Below are 17,368 nucleotides of genomic sequence, written 5' to 3'. Positions count from 1 at the left end.
ATTAGCAGGATCGAAAATGGCGGTTTTGCTAGCCTCTCATCGACAGAGCTCTTTATTAAAAAGCTGTCATTTCTCCTTGAATTAAATCCCGCATAACTCATGGTACTAAATCATGAGAGTGCAAGATCAAACTATATAAAGTTCTAAATTTTCACTTTTACGGACAAAGTCAATGAGTCAAGTTTCGAAACCACACCTTCGATAGATGTACCCCAAGGCTTCTATGAACGCCTGAACACTTGATACAAATAAAAACTCCATAACTTAACGACCTGATAAAAAAAAAAGCACCAATAGTCATGTCAAGAGGCACTGATATCAGGCTTTGAGGAAAATAAATTGCTTCTGCTTTCTGTGGCTGGGCCGTTGCCACAGTTGCAGATGGGTGGCACAGAGTGGAGTTTTGGTACAAACCGAGAAGACAGATATCCCGTGCTTTTATGTGAAATTGTGACAAGAAATTGATAAGAATAAAATCATATTGTACTTTTGTAGTTAAATGGAGACAAAGATTTCAAGCACACGTGTTTATAAAATCTACAATTTCCTTTGCACTATCCATCAGTGTTCAGGAGAAATATTTAACACTGATTCTAGTGTTCAAAATCCACGTTCTTACTCTCATAAACCCTACATCAAATGAATAAGACTATGGGGTGGCACAGAGTGGAGTTTTGGTACAAACCGAGAAGACAGATATCCCGTGCTTTTATGTGAAATTGTGACAAGAAATTGATAAGAATAAAATCATATTGTACTTTTGTAGTTAAATGGAGACAAAGATTTCAAGCACATGTGTTTATAAAATCTACAATTTCCTTTCAACTATCCATCAATGTTCAGGAGAAATATTTAACACAGATTCTAGTTTTCAAAATCCATGTTCTTACTCTCATAAACTCTACATCAAATGAATAAGACTACAGAAAACTCAAGATAGGATGCATCACATTTTCGTCCACCACAAACCATGCATGATGATGATTTGCGATACGAGTAATTTCAGTCGAACATCTATTTTTGTGCATATTATGTTTGTGCATGCATTCATGTTTTATATTAACTTCTCATAAATGATAACATTGCAGCAGAAGGGGCACAGTAATTGCAGTAACATATGTTATAGCTTGCTATAAAAGGTGAGCTCATAATCCACAACATACGATAAATACATTAATGAAGCCGGGATTCATTACCAAAGAGTAGCTCTTTTTTGTGTGCTTGTGCTCGGAGTCTTTTCTTCCCCAGCTGTTACGAAATGCATTCCCAATACGATGCCTGGTTGCTTGTTTTTCATACTGTTTCTTGTCTTGGGAAGGACAACTATTTGAAGGAGTGGGTAATGAACTTATAGAACCTGGAAATGGGCTGGACATTTTTTCATCACATTTTGAAAATTCCTTCAGCTCATATTTTCTCCTGAGGTATTCAGATAAAAATATCTGATTTAGAATGCACTGTTTTTTTATAAAGATATGATCAGTGTGGTGCTAATATTACCTAATAAAATCATAACGCTCCTCTGTAGAGGCATCTGGTCTTGGTTTTCTATAATCGTCTGGCATAGAAGCTTCATATTTCTTGTTTGCAGCTGTATTGCCACCCAAATCTATCAGAGCGTTCACCTGTTCATCTGTCCATTCATCTAGCTTGATTGATAGAACCTGACCGAAGTCGAGAAAAATACAGCATCAACATACCAAACCAATATGGGAGAGGCATGGAAAGGATAGAGTAATCAGAGAAGATTGGAAATAAAACTAAATTATATTAACGTTCTGATGGCTCGGTAATATTCTCTAGCGCGAGTGTAGCAAGGATGATTCATTTACGATACTCTTGAGAGGAAAAAAACGAAGACATATATAGTGAAGTATATTTTCTACTAGCCTACTGCCACTAGCCAAGGTTTGTAATGGCTTCTTATGATGCTGGCTGCTGGCTTAGAAAAAACTGAAGTATGAGGAGTAAATATTGCTTAACCACTCGTTCATAGCAGAGAACATAGAGATAGAACCAAGTAGCAGGATCGAAAATGGCGGTTTTGCTAGCCTCTCATCGACAGAGCTCTTTATTAAAAAGCTGTCATTTCTCCTTGAATTAAATCCCGCATAACTCATGGTACTAAATCATGAGAGTGCAAGATCAAACTATATAAAGTTCTAAATTTTCACTTTTACGGACAAAGTCAATGAGTCAAGTTTCGAAACCACACCTTCGATAGATGTACCCCAAGGCTTCTATGAACGCCTGAACACTTGATACAAATAAAAACTCCATAACTTAACGACCTGATAAAAAAAAAAGCACCAATAGTCATGTCAAGAGGCACTGATATCAGGCTTTGAGGAAAATAAATTGCTTCTGCTTTCTGTGGCTGGGCCGTTGCCACAGTTGCAGATGGGTGGCACAGAGTGGAGTTTTGGTACAAACCGAGAAGACAGATATCCCGTGCTTTTATGTGAAATTGTGACAAGAAATTGATAAGAATAAAATCATATTGTACTTTTGTAGTTAAATGGAGACAAAGATTTCAAGCACACGTGTTTATAAAATCTACAATTTCCTTTGCACTATCCATCAGTGTTCAGGAGAAATATTTAACACTGATTCTAGTGTTCAAAATCCACGTTCTTACTCTCATAAACCCTACATCAAATGAATAAGACTATGGAAATGCATTAGGTTCAGTCTTAACAACTCACACCCATCTTGGATCTGGAGATCCACAATCGGCACAAGTCTTGTTTCCTGATTGACTTAGCAATCTCTCCAGTCTTTTTAGGGGACCTGATAGATAAACAAAAGGAAGGTTACTCTGCATCCCAAGCAATGCTTTCAGAAAAGGAAAAGGAGACATCTCTTCAACAAAATGCAGAAGTGTAGATTCATCCAAGAAGCAAGAGAACTTTCTGTTTAGAACCCTCTTGTACCTCCCATCCCAACCAATATAAAAGTAAAAGGAATGGAAAAGAAAGAAGGCGATCCTAGGTTCTTGAAACTTCAGGAATTTGGTTAGCCTCTTGGTTCATAGGCAGCCAAAGCATATCACTCGTATATTAAGCATGAATCTCTAACAATGGATGGATCATAAAAGTAGAACGAACTAGGAAGCTGTACCCTTTACTGTGAGGTCCAAAGGTAATAGATACTATAGTATGACTCCATGCCAGACTCAATTCACAGTCCAAAGGTCAAAAATATATGCAAATCACTGCTGAAGCATACACATCCTTACCCATGACTCCATCCACATTTGTTTTGAATAAAAAATAGCAGAAAACACAAATCCATCCCACTCACTACTGAAGAAACACCAACCAATTGATGGAAAAATTGGTTTGCAGTCAGTACATTGCGGTGGACCAAAAAAAGACTTTCTTCCATGAAATTCTAGTTTCATTTTAATACAAGAGTATATCGCTATTGGCTCACTTTTAAAATGCTAAATAGGAAAATTAAGAAGATAAATACTAGAAGAAAAATAGAAAATGAGTACACTTAATGCATCATATCCCTGCATGTACAGTTAAACCCCGAGAACCAAATTTTGTTAGAAATAAATCACATAGTGAGAGAATTTTGCGTTTGTTTATGCCTTTGTAATGTGTTTCAACTACCATTTTGCAGGATGTTGAGCTACTGGAATAACGAGGAGCTTCAAACAAAAGGTTCAAAGATTAAAGCTCATGATACCAGGAGATTTCTGTTTGTCTTTCCTGCTGCTGCAACTTTGTTTGCCTGAACGTACGAGATCATTTAGACAAGGAACCAATCCTAAAAATGATATACATTTAATTATGTATCAGATCATCATGGAAGGTAATAATTAGGGGAATGACCAGTATGCAATCACTTGGTGTAAGTAATTTTATTATATTAAAATCATATAGTAATTTGAGTTTGTTTGCGCCTTTTCATTTTATTTCAACTTATATTCTGCAGAGAGATGAGCTATTGGAATAACAAATGATTTCATACAAAAAATTCAAAGATTAAAATTCAAGATACCGGAAGGTTTCCGCTGAACTTTTCTGCTGCTGCAACTTTGTTGGTCTGGATTTAAAAGATCATCTGGGCTGGAAGCCGATCCTAAAAAATGCAGCACATTTAATCAAATATCAGATCATTGTGGAAGACTGTAATGTTGGGAACAAACAGAATGCAATCATTTTGTGCAGGTCTTTATAAATGTAAATGGGAAAATAAATAGTAAAGTCCTCTTAATGGATCAAAACCTTGAGAAAAGAATTTCGTAAGAGATAAGAGAATAATGAGTTTCTTTAAGCCTTTGCAATGTATTTCAACTTATATTCTGCGGAGTGAGCTATTGGAATAACAGAGAGTTTCAAACAAAAAGTTTAAAGAGTAAAGCTCCAAATACCAGAAGATTTCAGTTGATCTTTTCCGTTGCCGCAACTTTGTTTGTTCGAACATAAGAGATCATCTGGACAGGGGGCAGATCCTAAAATGCAATACGTTTAATCAAACATCAGACAATCATGGAAGATTATAATGCTGAGAACGATCACGATGCAATCATTCTCTGTAGGTCTTTTCTTCATGGAAAAGATAATGTATAACCAGATGTAACACTCGAAGCACAGCATGCACCAACTGAAAAGTATCAGCGAAGTCATTAACTGCGTGAATATCATAACAAACATCACATGCAATAGTTCTCAAGTCCTGAAAACCAGAAAACTCTTAGGTAAAAGATCCTTCAAATAAAGGACTGCGTAAGTACGGCCACGTTTTCCATTGACACTCAACTCCATGTGAGTACAAATATAGATTCTGTAAGGTCCCTTGAACAAATTTGGGGATTAGACAACTGTCAAGAAGAGAGTCATTGTATATATCATGAGTTTCAGAAGAAGATATAATAGATGAGGACTCACTTCACTGATATCTGCTCAATCGCCAAGTTTCTCAAGACAAGCCAAAACTGATTGCCAAGCGCATTTTTTAGGTAAAAGATCCTTCAAATAAAGGACTGCGTAAGTACGGCCACGTTTTCCATTGACACTCAACTCCATGTGAGTACAAATATAGATTCTGTAAGGTCCCTTGAACAAATTTGGGGATTAGACAACTGTCAAGAAGAGAGTCATTGTATATATCATGAGTTTCAGAAGAAGATATAATAGATGAGGACTCACTTCACTGATATCTGCTCAATCGCCAAGTTTCTCAAGACAAGCACTGATTGCCAAGCGCATTTCGGAAACAAATTCACAGTGAAGCTTGACAACTTGTGCTTATTTTGTTTTTAGTAATGGGGCGGTACAGATTGATGAATGAATCTTTATGAACAAAGATTAAAATCTAGTTGTCAGGGGTTAGAAGCTGATAGTACCGGTGTAGGTGACCTAAGAAAGAAATGAAGATGGAGGCATAAAACAAATTTGAAAATGACGAGAAGAAGCGAACAGTGACCACAAATTAGAAAGAACTCTAAAAAAAAGATTATGAACAGACTTCCACTGAGATTGATACATATCAGTTACTTTCTGGAAACCAAGAAAAGAAATTCTCAACACTATAAATCTTGTAGGTGGTACAGCATGCTTGTAATTTCTAACCCCAGTCGAACATCAAACGCAATACATGAGCTTGATTCTACAGCTGATCGAGGGACAAGAGAGAGTCTATATATGCAACTGGCCAAATGTTGACTAAAAGCATTCAATTGTCCTATGGTAAATGAGCATTAAAATCATATCTCATCAGAACCATGCAGACAGCAAAGAGAAAGAAAAAGGGAAACAGAAACAAGACATGCTCCACATGAATTTATTTGCAGAATATTTTCATAGAACATAAAAATTACCTTCGGAATTCTCGTGTCGGATAGGCATCTCCAACCTCCAGGAATGCAAACAGAAATTACACGAATCGGTGCTATAATCTCAGCATAGCCAAGGAAACTCTCCTTTCAGTGTCAAACGATAAAGGTATCAATAAGCAATCAACTCCTCATAAACATTAAAAACAACCGCCAGAATCAACCATCGCAAAAACACAGGAATTCCAATGACAGAACAGAATCAACCATCGCAAAAACACAGGAATCCCAATGACAGAAACAGGGCCTTGATCAGCTTCTTCTCTGCATCAAACACATTGGCATGCGAGAATTATGTAAGAGACAAATTGAAAAAAAATAATAGAAAAATCCTAAAAGCGAAAACTCAAAAGGGTTCTTACCAAGTTGACAGAAACCAGATGCCAACGAAAAATCGAAAAAAAAAAAAACAGGCCTTCCCTTGACAGAAGTGGTGGATGGAGGATGAATTGGACACAAAAAAAGGTCAAATTTTGAACAATGTAATAACAATTATTCTATGAGAAGAAGACAAAACTAAAGATTCAGATAATAATGAATTTAGAAGAATCTGCAGTATTATTATATGATTAAATTTTATTTTGGTCAGTCTTTTCATCTTTTTTTATTATTATTAGTAACGGAATGTAAAGTCAGCCAGATTTGCTTACAGGGTGTTGGAATTCTCTTACAAGACAGCTCCACCGGCTTCACTTGCTCGTGTGTTACACCTCCTTTGTTCTTCTTTCCTTTTGTAAAACATTAGATTTCTTGTAAACAATTCAACCGATTTTATTCAATATATTTAATTTGAGTCCCTATTGCATGTTAATGGTAAGTATAATACTAATTTTATGGAAATAATTTTCTCATAATCATTTCTTGAAATATTTTAATCCATTGGATTCATGTTTTTTTTTTTCGTTCTTATATAGATTAAGAAGAAATAAAAAAAATATAAGAATTATATTTATCTAAAATAAGAAAAATTTTGAAGTAGATGAGGGAATAGATAAGATCACTATTTTTATACACTGTTTTCATGACTAATCATAAATATTATGTGTTGATCGTTTTTTTTGTTTTTTTGATAGTTTGATAATATAAATGTATGATAATTCTTTTAAAATGAAAGGAATTCTATGTGGTCCTATTTTTCACTTGAATTTAAAAATATAAAACAATAACTATTAAGTTGTGTATTAATTTCTAAAATCATGGAAGTTCTCTTTTCCATAGAAACTACCCTTTTATTTTAAAAATATTTTCTCTCATATTTATAACACCTTAAATTAACTATTATTCTCCTCTTGCAAAAAAAAAAAATCACAATCAATTATATATAGTAATTTTTTAAATTAATAATATAAAAGCACACGATATTGCTTTCATCGTTTCTCATATGTCAATATTATCAGCAAAATTAGTAAAGTTTTGACAGTTAAGTTGATATTTTGGCTTGAAGGATCTTCACTTATGGCATTTCATTACTTGAATATTGTTGTTCTTCCTGTGATTAATTGTGAAGAAATAAAAGATTTATGAGAATTTACATGATCTATACATGGCTAAACTCATGTGCAAGTGGGGCGTGGACCCAGTGCGAGTGGACTTTATAGAAATTAGCAGAAAGTAGCATTTAGAGGTATGCACGTAGGCTCAGTTTCGCTGGGCCCATGCGTGCCAAGACTCGTCTTTGACTCCGCCGACACACGGCAAGTCAAGGATAGAGAGAACACGGTGATAAACCATGGCGGGCCGTGATTTCATGTCTCCGATGGAGCGTGTTTGGATTGCAGTAAAGGTGTAAATTTAAAATATTTTTATTTAAAAAAAAAAATAATTTTAATATTAATATATCAAAAAAATCTAAAACTATAAAAAAAATTATTTTAAATAAAAACTAAAACTTTAAGAGAACACAGCATGATTTCCACTCTGTTTCTAAACACACCACAATAAATAAATAAATATTTATCAAGATAGAAGAGATATCAACTTGAGAATAGCTTAACTGATTAGATTTTGAGTTTATTTTTTAATAATTATGAGTTTAAATTTTTCAATAACCACTAAAAATTTACATAATCATTAATTTTAAATTCTGTATATTAGTTAAAATGCGCGTAAACTAATTTGAATATCTTTATCAATAATAATAAAAAAAGATAAAAGGGATATCTCATTAATAATAGTTAGATATTATATACTATAATTATTAAATCCAGGATAGATCAAAGAATTTACATTTAAAATTTAATTTAAGATAAATATTTAGTTTATTCATATTAGATGTTATTAATGAAACTCTATTAAATTAATCGAGTATTTTAATAACTATATTAATTATCAAACTTAACCCAAGCTATAATTATAAAAATTAATATACGAGAAAGCTCAAGTCACAAGTTACAAGACTCAATCATATTTTTTTTTTTTTAAATGATTGAAGTGATTTGAGCAGGTTGAGCAAGTCAATTGATCTATATTTTAAATTAGTCGAGTTTTTAAAATGATTTATTAAGCTAATTTAAGTTTTACAACTATAATTATGTACAAACTTAATCAAATAAATAAGAAAAAAAAAATTATTATTATTTTGATATATTTTTTTTTGAATGAGAAGCATTTTAAAATAAAACAACTTTATCATAATCTAAAAAATATAAGCTAACAAAAATATAAATTATAGTTTTTTTAATTAAAATCTAAATAAAAGTTTCAGCAGGATATATGTAGTGTATTTATTAATTAAATATTTATAAATTTATGATTGAAAAAGGATTATATTTATTTTTACAATTGAAAAATATTTTTATAAAAATTTAAAATTTTTATTTTAAAATTATTTTAACATGTATTAAAAATAAATAAAAAATAGTTGCAACATTTGCGAAGGATTCAACAACTTGCCTACTGTACCGCCAAGCCCTGCCTATTAATGCCATAGTTTCGAGGCAAGCTATGAGGTGGTTCTAAAGCGAAGCAATAAAGAAAGTAGCAGTTGTTTATTACGTGTTTTTAAAAAATTTTAAAAATAAAAATATATTATTTTAATATATTTTTAAATAAAAAATATTTTAAAAAATAAATTCTAATTAAAAATTCTAAATAAGCTATATTTATTGAATTGTTCCTGATAAGAGAGATGTGGATTACGTTATAATATATTTTAAAATAAAAATAACTTTTAAAAATAAAAACCATAACACGAACATAATAGAGAAATATATCCTACTTCAATGATGGATCATTGACGCTTTCTGCGTTAGAGGCATCTGTTCTTCTTCTTTTTTTTTAGGGGTATAAAGGTATTTGTGCTTTGCACTTCAAAGGAAACATCAAGTCAAAGGATGCGACATCATCCATTGCTATCTTCTTTGTTGAAAATAGCTGTAAGGATGTTAACCATTAAAAATTTATATAATTATTAATTTTAAAATTTATAAAATTAATTAAAATATACATAAACTAATTAAACAACTACCTTAATAAAGAAATGAATTACAAGGATGGAACATGTGCTGCAGCAATGGTACTGTTATTACTGTAAGTAAATTAAATGATTTATCTACTTGAGTTTAATGAACCCTGGCTTTAAAAAATTTTCCAGTAATTTTTTCTAGAAATACGAATTTGATCTAGTTTTAAATTTAGATTTAAAAATTTTAAAAAAATTTCCAGTAATTTTTTCTAGAAACACGAATTTGATCTAGTTTTAAAATCAGATTTAAAAAATTAAAAAAAATTATAATTTGCTAGTAAAAAATAACTCCAAACTTGTTAATTCAAGTTAGATTCATTTAGTTTTAATAATCAAATTGAATTAAACTGAATTAATTAATCTAATTGTTTTATTTTCATTTAGTTGAGTTTGAATCTTTTTTAAAAACATCAGTCTAGCTGAATTTTCTGATCCAAATTGATCTCGCTTCTATTGCAATAACTCACTCGATTGTGAATGGTTCTTAAGATTTGTGTTAATTAAGTATAATTAAGGAAGGTTAAGTTTCGATGCTTAAAATCTAACATAAGCATTAAAACCATCCACCCAAATATATCAAAATTCAAAAGAGAAAACCTAAATTAAATAAATTACAAAAAAAATCTAAATTAAATAAATGATGTCCAAACTAACTAATAATTCAACGACCAAAGTATTTTTTTAGGGTAGATAATATTTTTTAAATAAAAAAAAATGCATGACAAACATTGTGACAGTAACTTAATATTAAAAAATTAAAACAAAGAAGCAACTGAGCAATAAATAAATCAAGAACCAAAAAGAAAGAAAATGGAAGTCAAGATGATAACTTTCCTTCCTTGCATAAGCACTTCCGTTTCCACTCCAGCACCGACGCTTGCTCACTCTTTCCCTCGCTTCTCTCACCGTCGTCATCGCCACAAGATGTCTTCTATGGAATCCTTAATTCTCCAACTCCATGAGATATCCGCCGTCAAATTCGACTCCTTCAAGCTCAAGTCCGGTATAACCTCCCCAGTCTACATCGATCTCCGCCTCATGATCTCTTACCCCTCCCTCCTCCGCCACATTTCCCAAACCCTAATCACCTCCATCCCGACCACCACCACTTTCGACCTCATATGCGGCGTTCCCTACACGGCTCTTCCAATCGCCACCGCCGTCTCAATCTCCAACGACATCCCCATGGTAATGCGCAGGAAAGAAGTGAAAGATTACGGTACTTCGAAGGCTATTGAGGGAAATTACCAAAAGGACCAGGCTTGTTTGATAATTGAGGATTTAGTTACTAGCGGGGCTTCTGTTCTTGAAACGGCAGAGCCTTTGAGGGCGGCGGGGTTGAAGGTGACGGACGCGGTGGTTTTGATTGACAGGGAACAAGGAGGGAGGGAGAATTTGGAGGAGAATGGGATTAAGTTACATGCCATTATTAAGTTGAGTGAGATGGTTAGGGTTTTGAGGGATAAGGGGAAGTTGGAAGAGGAAACGGAGAAGGGAGTTTTGAGGTTTTTGGAGGAGAATAGAAGGGTTGGTGTTGTTAAAGCGGTGGAGAAGAGTGTTAGGGTCAAGAGTTTAGGGTTTGAGGAGAGAGCGAAGTTAGCAAAGAATGAAATGGGGAATAGGTTGTTTGAGGTTATGGTTAAAAAGGAGAGTAATTTATGTGTTGCTGCTGATGTTGGTACTGCTAAGGAATTGCTGGAGCTTGCTGAGAAAGTAAGTGTTTTGATACTGGGGTGGGTCGGGGATGATTGGAGTGTGATGTTTGTTTGTTTTTTGATTGGCTGACTTTGATATTCTTTTGGCTGTAGGTTGGACAGGAGATATGCTTGTTGAAAACCCATGTTGATATTTTGCCTGATTTCACTCCTGATTTTGGAGCAAAACTTCGTGCGGTATGCCTCTAAATTTAGTGGTATTTTTCAAGTTGGCTGTAGGTCAGACATTCCTAATTGTTCTTGTGGAGTTTGGTTTGGTTGGTAATTAGGTAGAACTGCTGATAATTTGATTTTATTTCCCTGAGATCCCCTAGCAGCTGAATAGCGTTGTCCTTGTTTTCTCTCTCTTCCTTTTTTGTTTTATATAGCTTACTGTGCTTTTGTAGATTGCAGATAAGTACAATTTCTTAATTTTTGAAGATCGTAAGTTTGCAGACATTGGTAACACAGTGACTATGCAGTATGAAGGGTGAGAATCAGCGTCCCTGTGGCTTTTCTGTTCTGGTTTCCTTTCTGTTAGTACCCTAGCAGAGGTCTGAGGTCCGTGGCCTTGTTTTTCACAGGGGCCTCTTCCGTATACTGGATTGGGCTGATATAGTTAATTGTCACATTATTTCTGGTCCTGGAATTGTGGATGGATTGAAATTGAAGGTATGCCTCACAGCCAGCACAGCTTTTATCTGGGTCATATTAATGGATTATGCCTGACCGTTATCTGAGATAACTTCTGAATACCCTTGAACTCTATTTAGGGTTTGCCTCGTGGGAAGGGCCTCTTGCTGCTTGCTGAAATGAGTTCAGCTGGTAACTTTGCTAAGGGAGATTACACAGCTGCGGCTGTAAAAATTGCTGAAGAACGTTCTGATTTTGTGATGGGCTTCATCTCAGTAAATCCAGCTTCTTGGCCAGGTGCACCAGTAAATCCAGCATTTATTCAAGCAACCCCTGGAGTTCAAATGGTCACTGGTGGTGATGCCCTTGGACAGCAGTATAATACCCCATATTCTGTAGGTTCAATTCACTGTATATTGATTGTTTTTTTCTTTTATAAGTTGCAGCATTGATTCATATTCATTGGCTTATCTTTTCACTGGTATGCATCAGTGATCAATCTGTTCACTTCATTGCAATTTGCTTTGAATGATATTTAAAGGGGAATTGTTACGGTTCTAATCACCGTGGGATAAATGATGTTTCAGGTCATCTATGATAGGGGTAGTGATATCATAATCGTGGGACGTGGGATTATAAAGGCAGCAAATCCTGCAGAGGCAGCTCGCGAATACCGCCTTCAAGGATGGGATGCATACTTGGCTAAATGCACATGAGATTGCATTTAGGTCAACTTCCTTGGTTTTTAATGCTTTTGTGCGGCTTTTGCTATTAACAGATCAGCCAGGTTTTGGTTGAATTTTTCCAATACGTCTTTTGTATGTCATATAAAACCAGATGAGAAGGTTTTCAGCCCCTTCTGGGCGTGGCATACATGGACAACGTTGTAGAAGGCTAAATTGCTGTCTTGTCAATCATTTAATGTCCTCCAATACAAGTAAAAAATTGTTTTCCAGTTGTCCGAATTGAGCACTTGCAAGTTTGATAGCTGCTATACTATTATAAAACGTGGAAAGACCATTAGAAAGAAGACCTCAACGGGTCTGGTTGTATTTCGATCTATAAACAACTTGGTCCACCAGTTAGACCAGGCTCCGTCCACCAGTTCGACCTCCGGAGCCTGGTCTAACTGGTGGAACAAGCTTGGCTGTCTTGTCTCATCCTTGGTTTCATAACCACGCCCTAATCAAATTTCCCCACGCTAAACATATCTCCACAGGTGCTAAAGAGCAATGCGGCAAACCTACATAGATTCTGTAATTGCAGGGACAAGAGTAAGGTCTCCCACTCGTGTATTTGATGGATGGACAAGCAAAGAGAGTTTTCCTCCTATAATTCAAAAAATAAATGACTGAAGGTCATGGGACTAGCTACAAGAAGAAACTAATCACTAGGTGTGAAGATAAACTATAATAGGAAGAAGTTGTGATGATTTAATCATCCTGTCATTGTTCTTTCCAAATCCGACCAGTCACCCGAAGCTTCAATTCTTTCCTATCTCCACCAGAGAATAAAAGGGCCATGTTGCGCTGGATAACAAGACCATCAAAACTATCCCGAACCTTCCGGTGGCTATCCCTAATGCTCCTAGGCACCCCTTGCCATGTCATCTTCCTACCACTTCCACCTACTTGAAGACTGTAACTATGGTTCTTTGCCTCATTGTCATCGCCCATAAACCTCAGGAATGCTATGTAGACTGGGGACATCCCGATGTGGAATGCTTCAAAATGCAGACAAAAATACTGACCAAAGCAGCTAAAAACCTGGAAATCGGGGTGAAAAAATTAGCGAGCAAATCATTTAAATGTCCACAACACAGGTTTCTGCAAAGGAATCAAACAACAAAAGTTCGATCCAGCAATAAATTAGAGTGTCACGTCAGATTTTAACGGGAGTAAGACACATACAATGATGATGAATCACTTTTAACTTCTACAAAAGGACATTTCCGTTCACAAGGATCATTAATTGAAAGATGTCTAGTTTTCCACAACTATGGCTTTCAAAGGGAACTATGCAGATAAGAAAACCCTTCTTTGCTTAGGATTAGAGGGAAGCCAAAAACCAGAATAGATACAGATAAAGAGAAACAATACCGTCAGCATCCATGCTGCGTTCTCAATTTCATGTGGATTTGATTTGACATATCTGTGGTTGAAAGTACTGCCATTATGCATGTCAACTTTGTGATCATCTTTCAAATGGGTCACCAGATAAGGAATATCACCAATAGCCGTGCATTCTGATCCAGAATATGGGCAGCTATACGGTCTAAACACACATTGGGATTCATGTTTTGACTTGCTGTGATAAGGGTATATTCCTATGCACCCAAAACTACGATAAGTGCATGGAAGTTCGAGAGATGCAGCAACTTTCTCTAGCGCAAGACATCTAATGTTGCCAAGTTCATGCCTGCAAATGGGGCATCGGTCATGAACTCTGGGCTTGCAACTGGAACATAATGTGTGACCGTTTGAACACTGCAACAAAAGAGAGCACCAATGAAATGACCAGCTTATAAATTGAAATTCTTAACAGGGTGAGGATATCAAAAAGTAGAAGCCTTGTAAAATTCCATCAGAATCAAATTTTCATTAGGTTAATCAAGAATGGATAAAAATGGCATAAACAAACCTGATGAATTGGAGGATACATGGCATTTAAGCACACGGGACACTCCAATAATTCATGAACACTGCTAGACACAGTCACATTAGGTTTTAAAGCTGCTGTCTTAGGAGGACTGTTTACACATTCAACGATATTTGTCATGCCTTTATTTTGAGGAGGTTCAATAACCTCAGGCTTATTTCGGATTGTCATCAAAAAACTGATTGTTAGATGCCACAATAGCGTGGTCAACCTATGAAAAAATAAACAAGTCAGTTTCCAAATCCAAAAAAGCGATCTACCATTATACTAATGCAAAATGGCATGCATGAAAAGAAAGGACACAAGTTTGACATCTATGTCATCAATAAATCAACCAAGTCGAAGTGTCAAATTCCACTAGGAGAGCTTTCTTTGAAAAAAAAAAAAAGAGGAAAAAAAAGCCTTCCCCTAACTCCCAAACAACACACAAGGAGGGGAAAAAATGAGGAACCTGATTACATCAGTATGTCAAATAAATCACATTCATGCAAAGGGGATAAAATATATTATACATATGGATGTAACTACAGTTTAGCTTATCATATATCTATCTGAAAAGATATTCAATCAGGGAAGTCTGATATTAACAAAAATTCTCATTTCACACAATTATTAATCATTTCACAGATATCTACTTGCAGAATCAGCAAATAACAATTTACTTGAATTCTTGACATTAATGTCAAACAACAATAGCATAGGCGCCTCTGAATCAGTCCCAATTTTTTTTTGCTGTGAACTTAAAAGCATTTTCATTTTTCCGATACTGCCATCCAATTTAGCTCACAGCTTAAATAGTGGATAACTCCTAATAAAGGAACATGATGAAATTTATATTTCAATAAATCACACTTTGAAATATGGATAACATACTGAGGTAAATTGTATTTCATAATGAATCAACCGAGCAGCAGCAGCTTGTAGACCCTAAAAGGAAGTTTTGTTATTTGTAATTGTCCTAACTAAGAAGTCCAATTTATTCTGTCAACTTTCTAAGACAAACAAATGGAAAAAAGCAAAGCAGTTAAGAAAACTGTAAGGAAGAAAAAATACCCAGCATCAGAAGAACCAACAAGTTTATGAATATACAGACAGTTTAGTGGACTACTGGTTAGCAATCTCAAATGGTGTAATGATCGCAATCATTTATTTTTGGCAAGCCTATGTTGAATATAAATATAAATCAAGCATGTATTCAAAGATATTCCAACAACATAACAACAAGAGTGTTCATATTTAAGTAAATCAAGGTCACTGAGAACATGATCATTGACACATGTTGAGAATAGAAAAACGAAAACTAGCCTTTAACAGAAACTAGCATGCACTTCCACTGACAAGAAACCCTTGGAGTCTTACCACCAAAACGTGTTTTCTCCTTGGTCTCCTTCCCTTATTTCTTCAAGGTTATGGCTCCTTAACCTAACAAAAACATTCAATAAAAAGTGACATATAACTTCCTGATCTGACTAGAAGTCACATAAAACATGCGACAACAAAATTGCCCAGTTAACATGGGAAAAACGAGCGATTCATGACAGGAGTTGAGCAAGACAAATTATAAAGAAAAGTAACCAGTTAATCCACTCAAACTAACCTAAGAGACCCTGTCTAAAGAGCATAACAATGGAAATGTATCTCCTGAGTACGAGGTTCGTAACCTAACCAATCATCATATGATTCATCTGCTAAAGAAACATCCCCATAAACCATAAAGAGCAAAGAATTGAAGATGTCAATTGCTCTCACCTTCCTGAGTTAAGGAATTTATTAGCCACAACCCAACTAGTCATCATATGATATTATGTATAACACAAAATCATGCATTTAAAAAAAAACCACACCAGGTGTGCAGTTGCAAATGGCAACCATTAGCACAGTGTGAAACGAAAATTTGCTAATCACACTCCCAATATCACACAAAGGACAAAAAATCACCACAACAAAACCATATCGAGCAAAGATTTGTCAAGTAAAAAAACTAGGACTGTAAAAGGGAATTGAAAAGAAAATTCACTCTGCAAAAACTATACTTGACACAAAAGATCAAGAAAACACGTCTCCCCAAGACTACTATAACAGTACGTGGATCAAATAAAACAAAAGAAAGAATCGTCAAATGCCAAACAAAAGGGGAGAAATTTTTTTAATATGCAAATCTAAAGCAAAAAATAGATATAGAATATTCAAAAAGGGCACTGACATAAAAAAGAAGCAAAATTTAAACTCTAAACATCTCAAAAACCAAATCAATCAGCAAAAAATAAAAACCCCAGATAGGAAATCGAATATAAAGCTCGAAAACTAGATTAACTGACAAAAAAAGATCATACCTTGGCACAGTTTTATTGCAATCAAAACCCTTTAAGAGAGAGACAGAGTTAAGGTGGAGAAGACTCTCTGAGGCAATAAATGAACGAAATGCGCGTAAATATTCAGAGATAGAAATGAAGAGATAATTTCAAACTAAAGCTGTTGATAGAGAGAAAGAAAGAGGGAGAGGAGCGTGTAGAGAATAGAGATGAATATAGATGGACAGGCGGGAAAGGAGAGAGAAATTTCTCGAGAAAATACAAAATGAAAAAAGGTTAGGGACATAGTAAAAGTGTGATCGGCAATGCAGTAGTTTTTGTGTTGTAATTTAAAATAAATTATTTTATTAAATTTATAGTTAAAATTAAGGTTAAATAAAAAATTATTTAATATATTTAGTTAATAATATTTTTGGAATTAAGATTATAAAAAAATTAAATAAAATATATATATTAATATTAATAATTTTTAATTTTAATATTATAAATTTAATTACTACTATTATAACATACAATAATAATATTTTATATAAAATTTATATTTATGTTTTATTAAATTATTTATAATCTTATTATATATAAAATTTAACCAACAAAAATTATAATTTTTATAACTTTTTGTGTATACAATAATATTAAATAAAATATTATCAAAACAAAATTAAAATAATTATTAAACTATATAAATATTATATTATCATGTAATTTTTTTTAACATGATTATATAGTATATTTGATTAATATTAACTAAATATATTAA

At 34.0% G+C, this 17,368-nt stretch overlaps 3 protein-coding genes across 8 annotated transcripts in view; 1 reads left to right on the top strand and 2 right to left on the bottom strand.

Moving 5' to 3' along the window:
• LOC105108092 (probable ADP-ribosylation factor GTPase-activating protein AGD11) overlaps positions 1-5,920 on the bottom strand; it is a 7,887-nt gene extending 1,967 nt beyond the window's left edge. The window contains exons 1-8 of one of the 4 annotated variants that reach the window (XM_011002251.1): positions 5,834-5,920; positions 4,385-4,465; positions 4,012-4,092; positions 3,697-3,777; positions 2,706-2,790; positions 2,216-2,291; positions 1,501-1,664; positions 1,197-1,419 (exon numbers count right to left, since the gene is read on the bottom strand). In XM_011002251.1, coding sequence (XP_011000553.1) covers positions 1,197-1,419; positions 1,501-1,664; positions 2,216-2,291; positions 2,706-2,790; positions 3,697-3,777; positions 4,012-4,092; positions 4,385-4,465; positions 5,834-5,861 — 819 coding nt within the window. In that variant the 5' untranslated portion in view covers positions 5,862-5,920. The other 3 variants (XM_011002250.1, XM_011002252.1, XM_011002253.1) reach the window with 3 other exon arrangements.
• A 4,166-nt stretch (positions 5,921-10,086) lies between these two features.
• Positions 10,087-12,604, top strand: LOC105108091 (uridine 5'-monophosphate synthase-like). Its single transcript, XM_011002248.1, has 6 exons — positions 10,087-11,024; positions 11,120-11,203; positions 11,413-11,495; positions 11,590-11,677; positions 11,779-12,033; positions 12,226-12,604. Exons 1-6 carry the CDS (start codon positions 10,122-10,124, stop codon positions 12,352-12,354), a joined length of 1,542 nt encoding a protein of 513 aa, XP_011000550.1. The 5' UTR covers positions 10,087-10,121; the 3' UTR covers positions 12,355-12,604.
• Positions 12,605-12,846: 242 nt separating this feature from the next.
• On the bottom strand, positions 12,847-16,906 carry LOC105108089 (E3 ubiquitin-protein ligase SINAT5-like). Of its 3 annotated transcripts, none has more exons than XM_011002245.1 (5): positions 16,630-16,906; positions 15,656-15,718; positions 14,279-14,507; positions 13,738-14,124; positions 12,847-13,404 (listed from the first exon to the last, which is right to left on the bottom strand). In XM_011002245.1, exons 3-5 carry the CDS (start codon positions 14,465-14,467, stop codon positions 13,084-13,086), a joined length of 897 nt encoding a protein of 298 aa, XP_011000547.1. In that variant the 5' UTR covers positions 14,468-14,507; positions 15,656-15,718; positions 16,630-16,906; the 3' UTR covers positions 12,847-13,083. The 3 variants fall into 3 exon arrangements, with proteins under 3 accessions (XP_011000547.1, XP_011000548.1, XP_011000549.1); XM_011002246.1 differs by lacking the exon at positions 16,630-16,906 and adding an exon at positions 15,894-16,551; XM_011002247.1 differs by lacking the exon at positions 15,656-15,718.
• Positions 16,907-17,368: the final 462 nt, after the last annotated feature.

This window comes from Populus euphratica, unplaced genomic scaffold (assembly GCF_000495115.2).
Source record: "Populus euphratica unplaced genomic scaffold, PopEup_1.0 scaffold182.1, whole genome shotgun sequence".
NCBI lineage: Eukaryota > Viridiplantae > Streptophyta > Magnoliopsida > Malpighiales > Salicaceae > Populus > Populus euphratica.
This window is presented reverse-complemented; position numbering and strand designations above follow the sequence as displayed.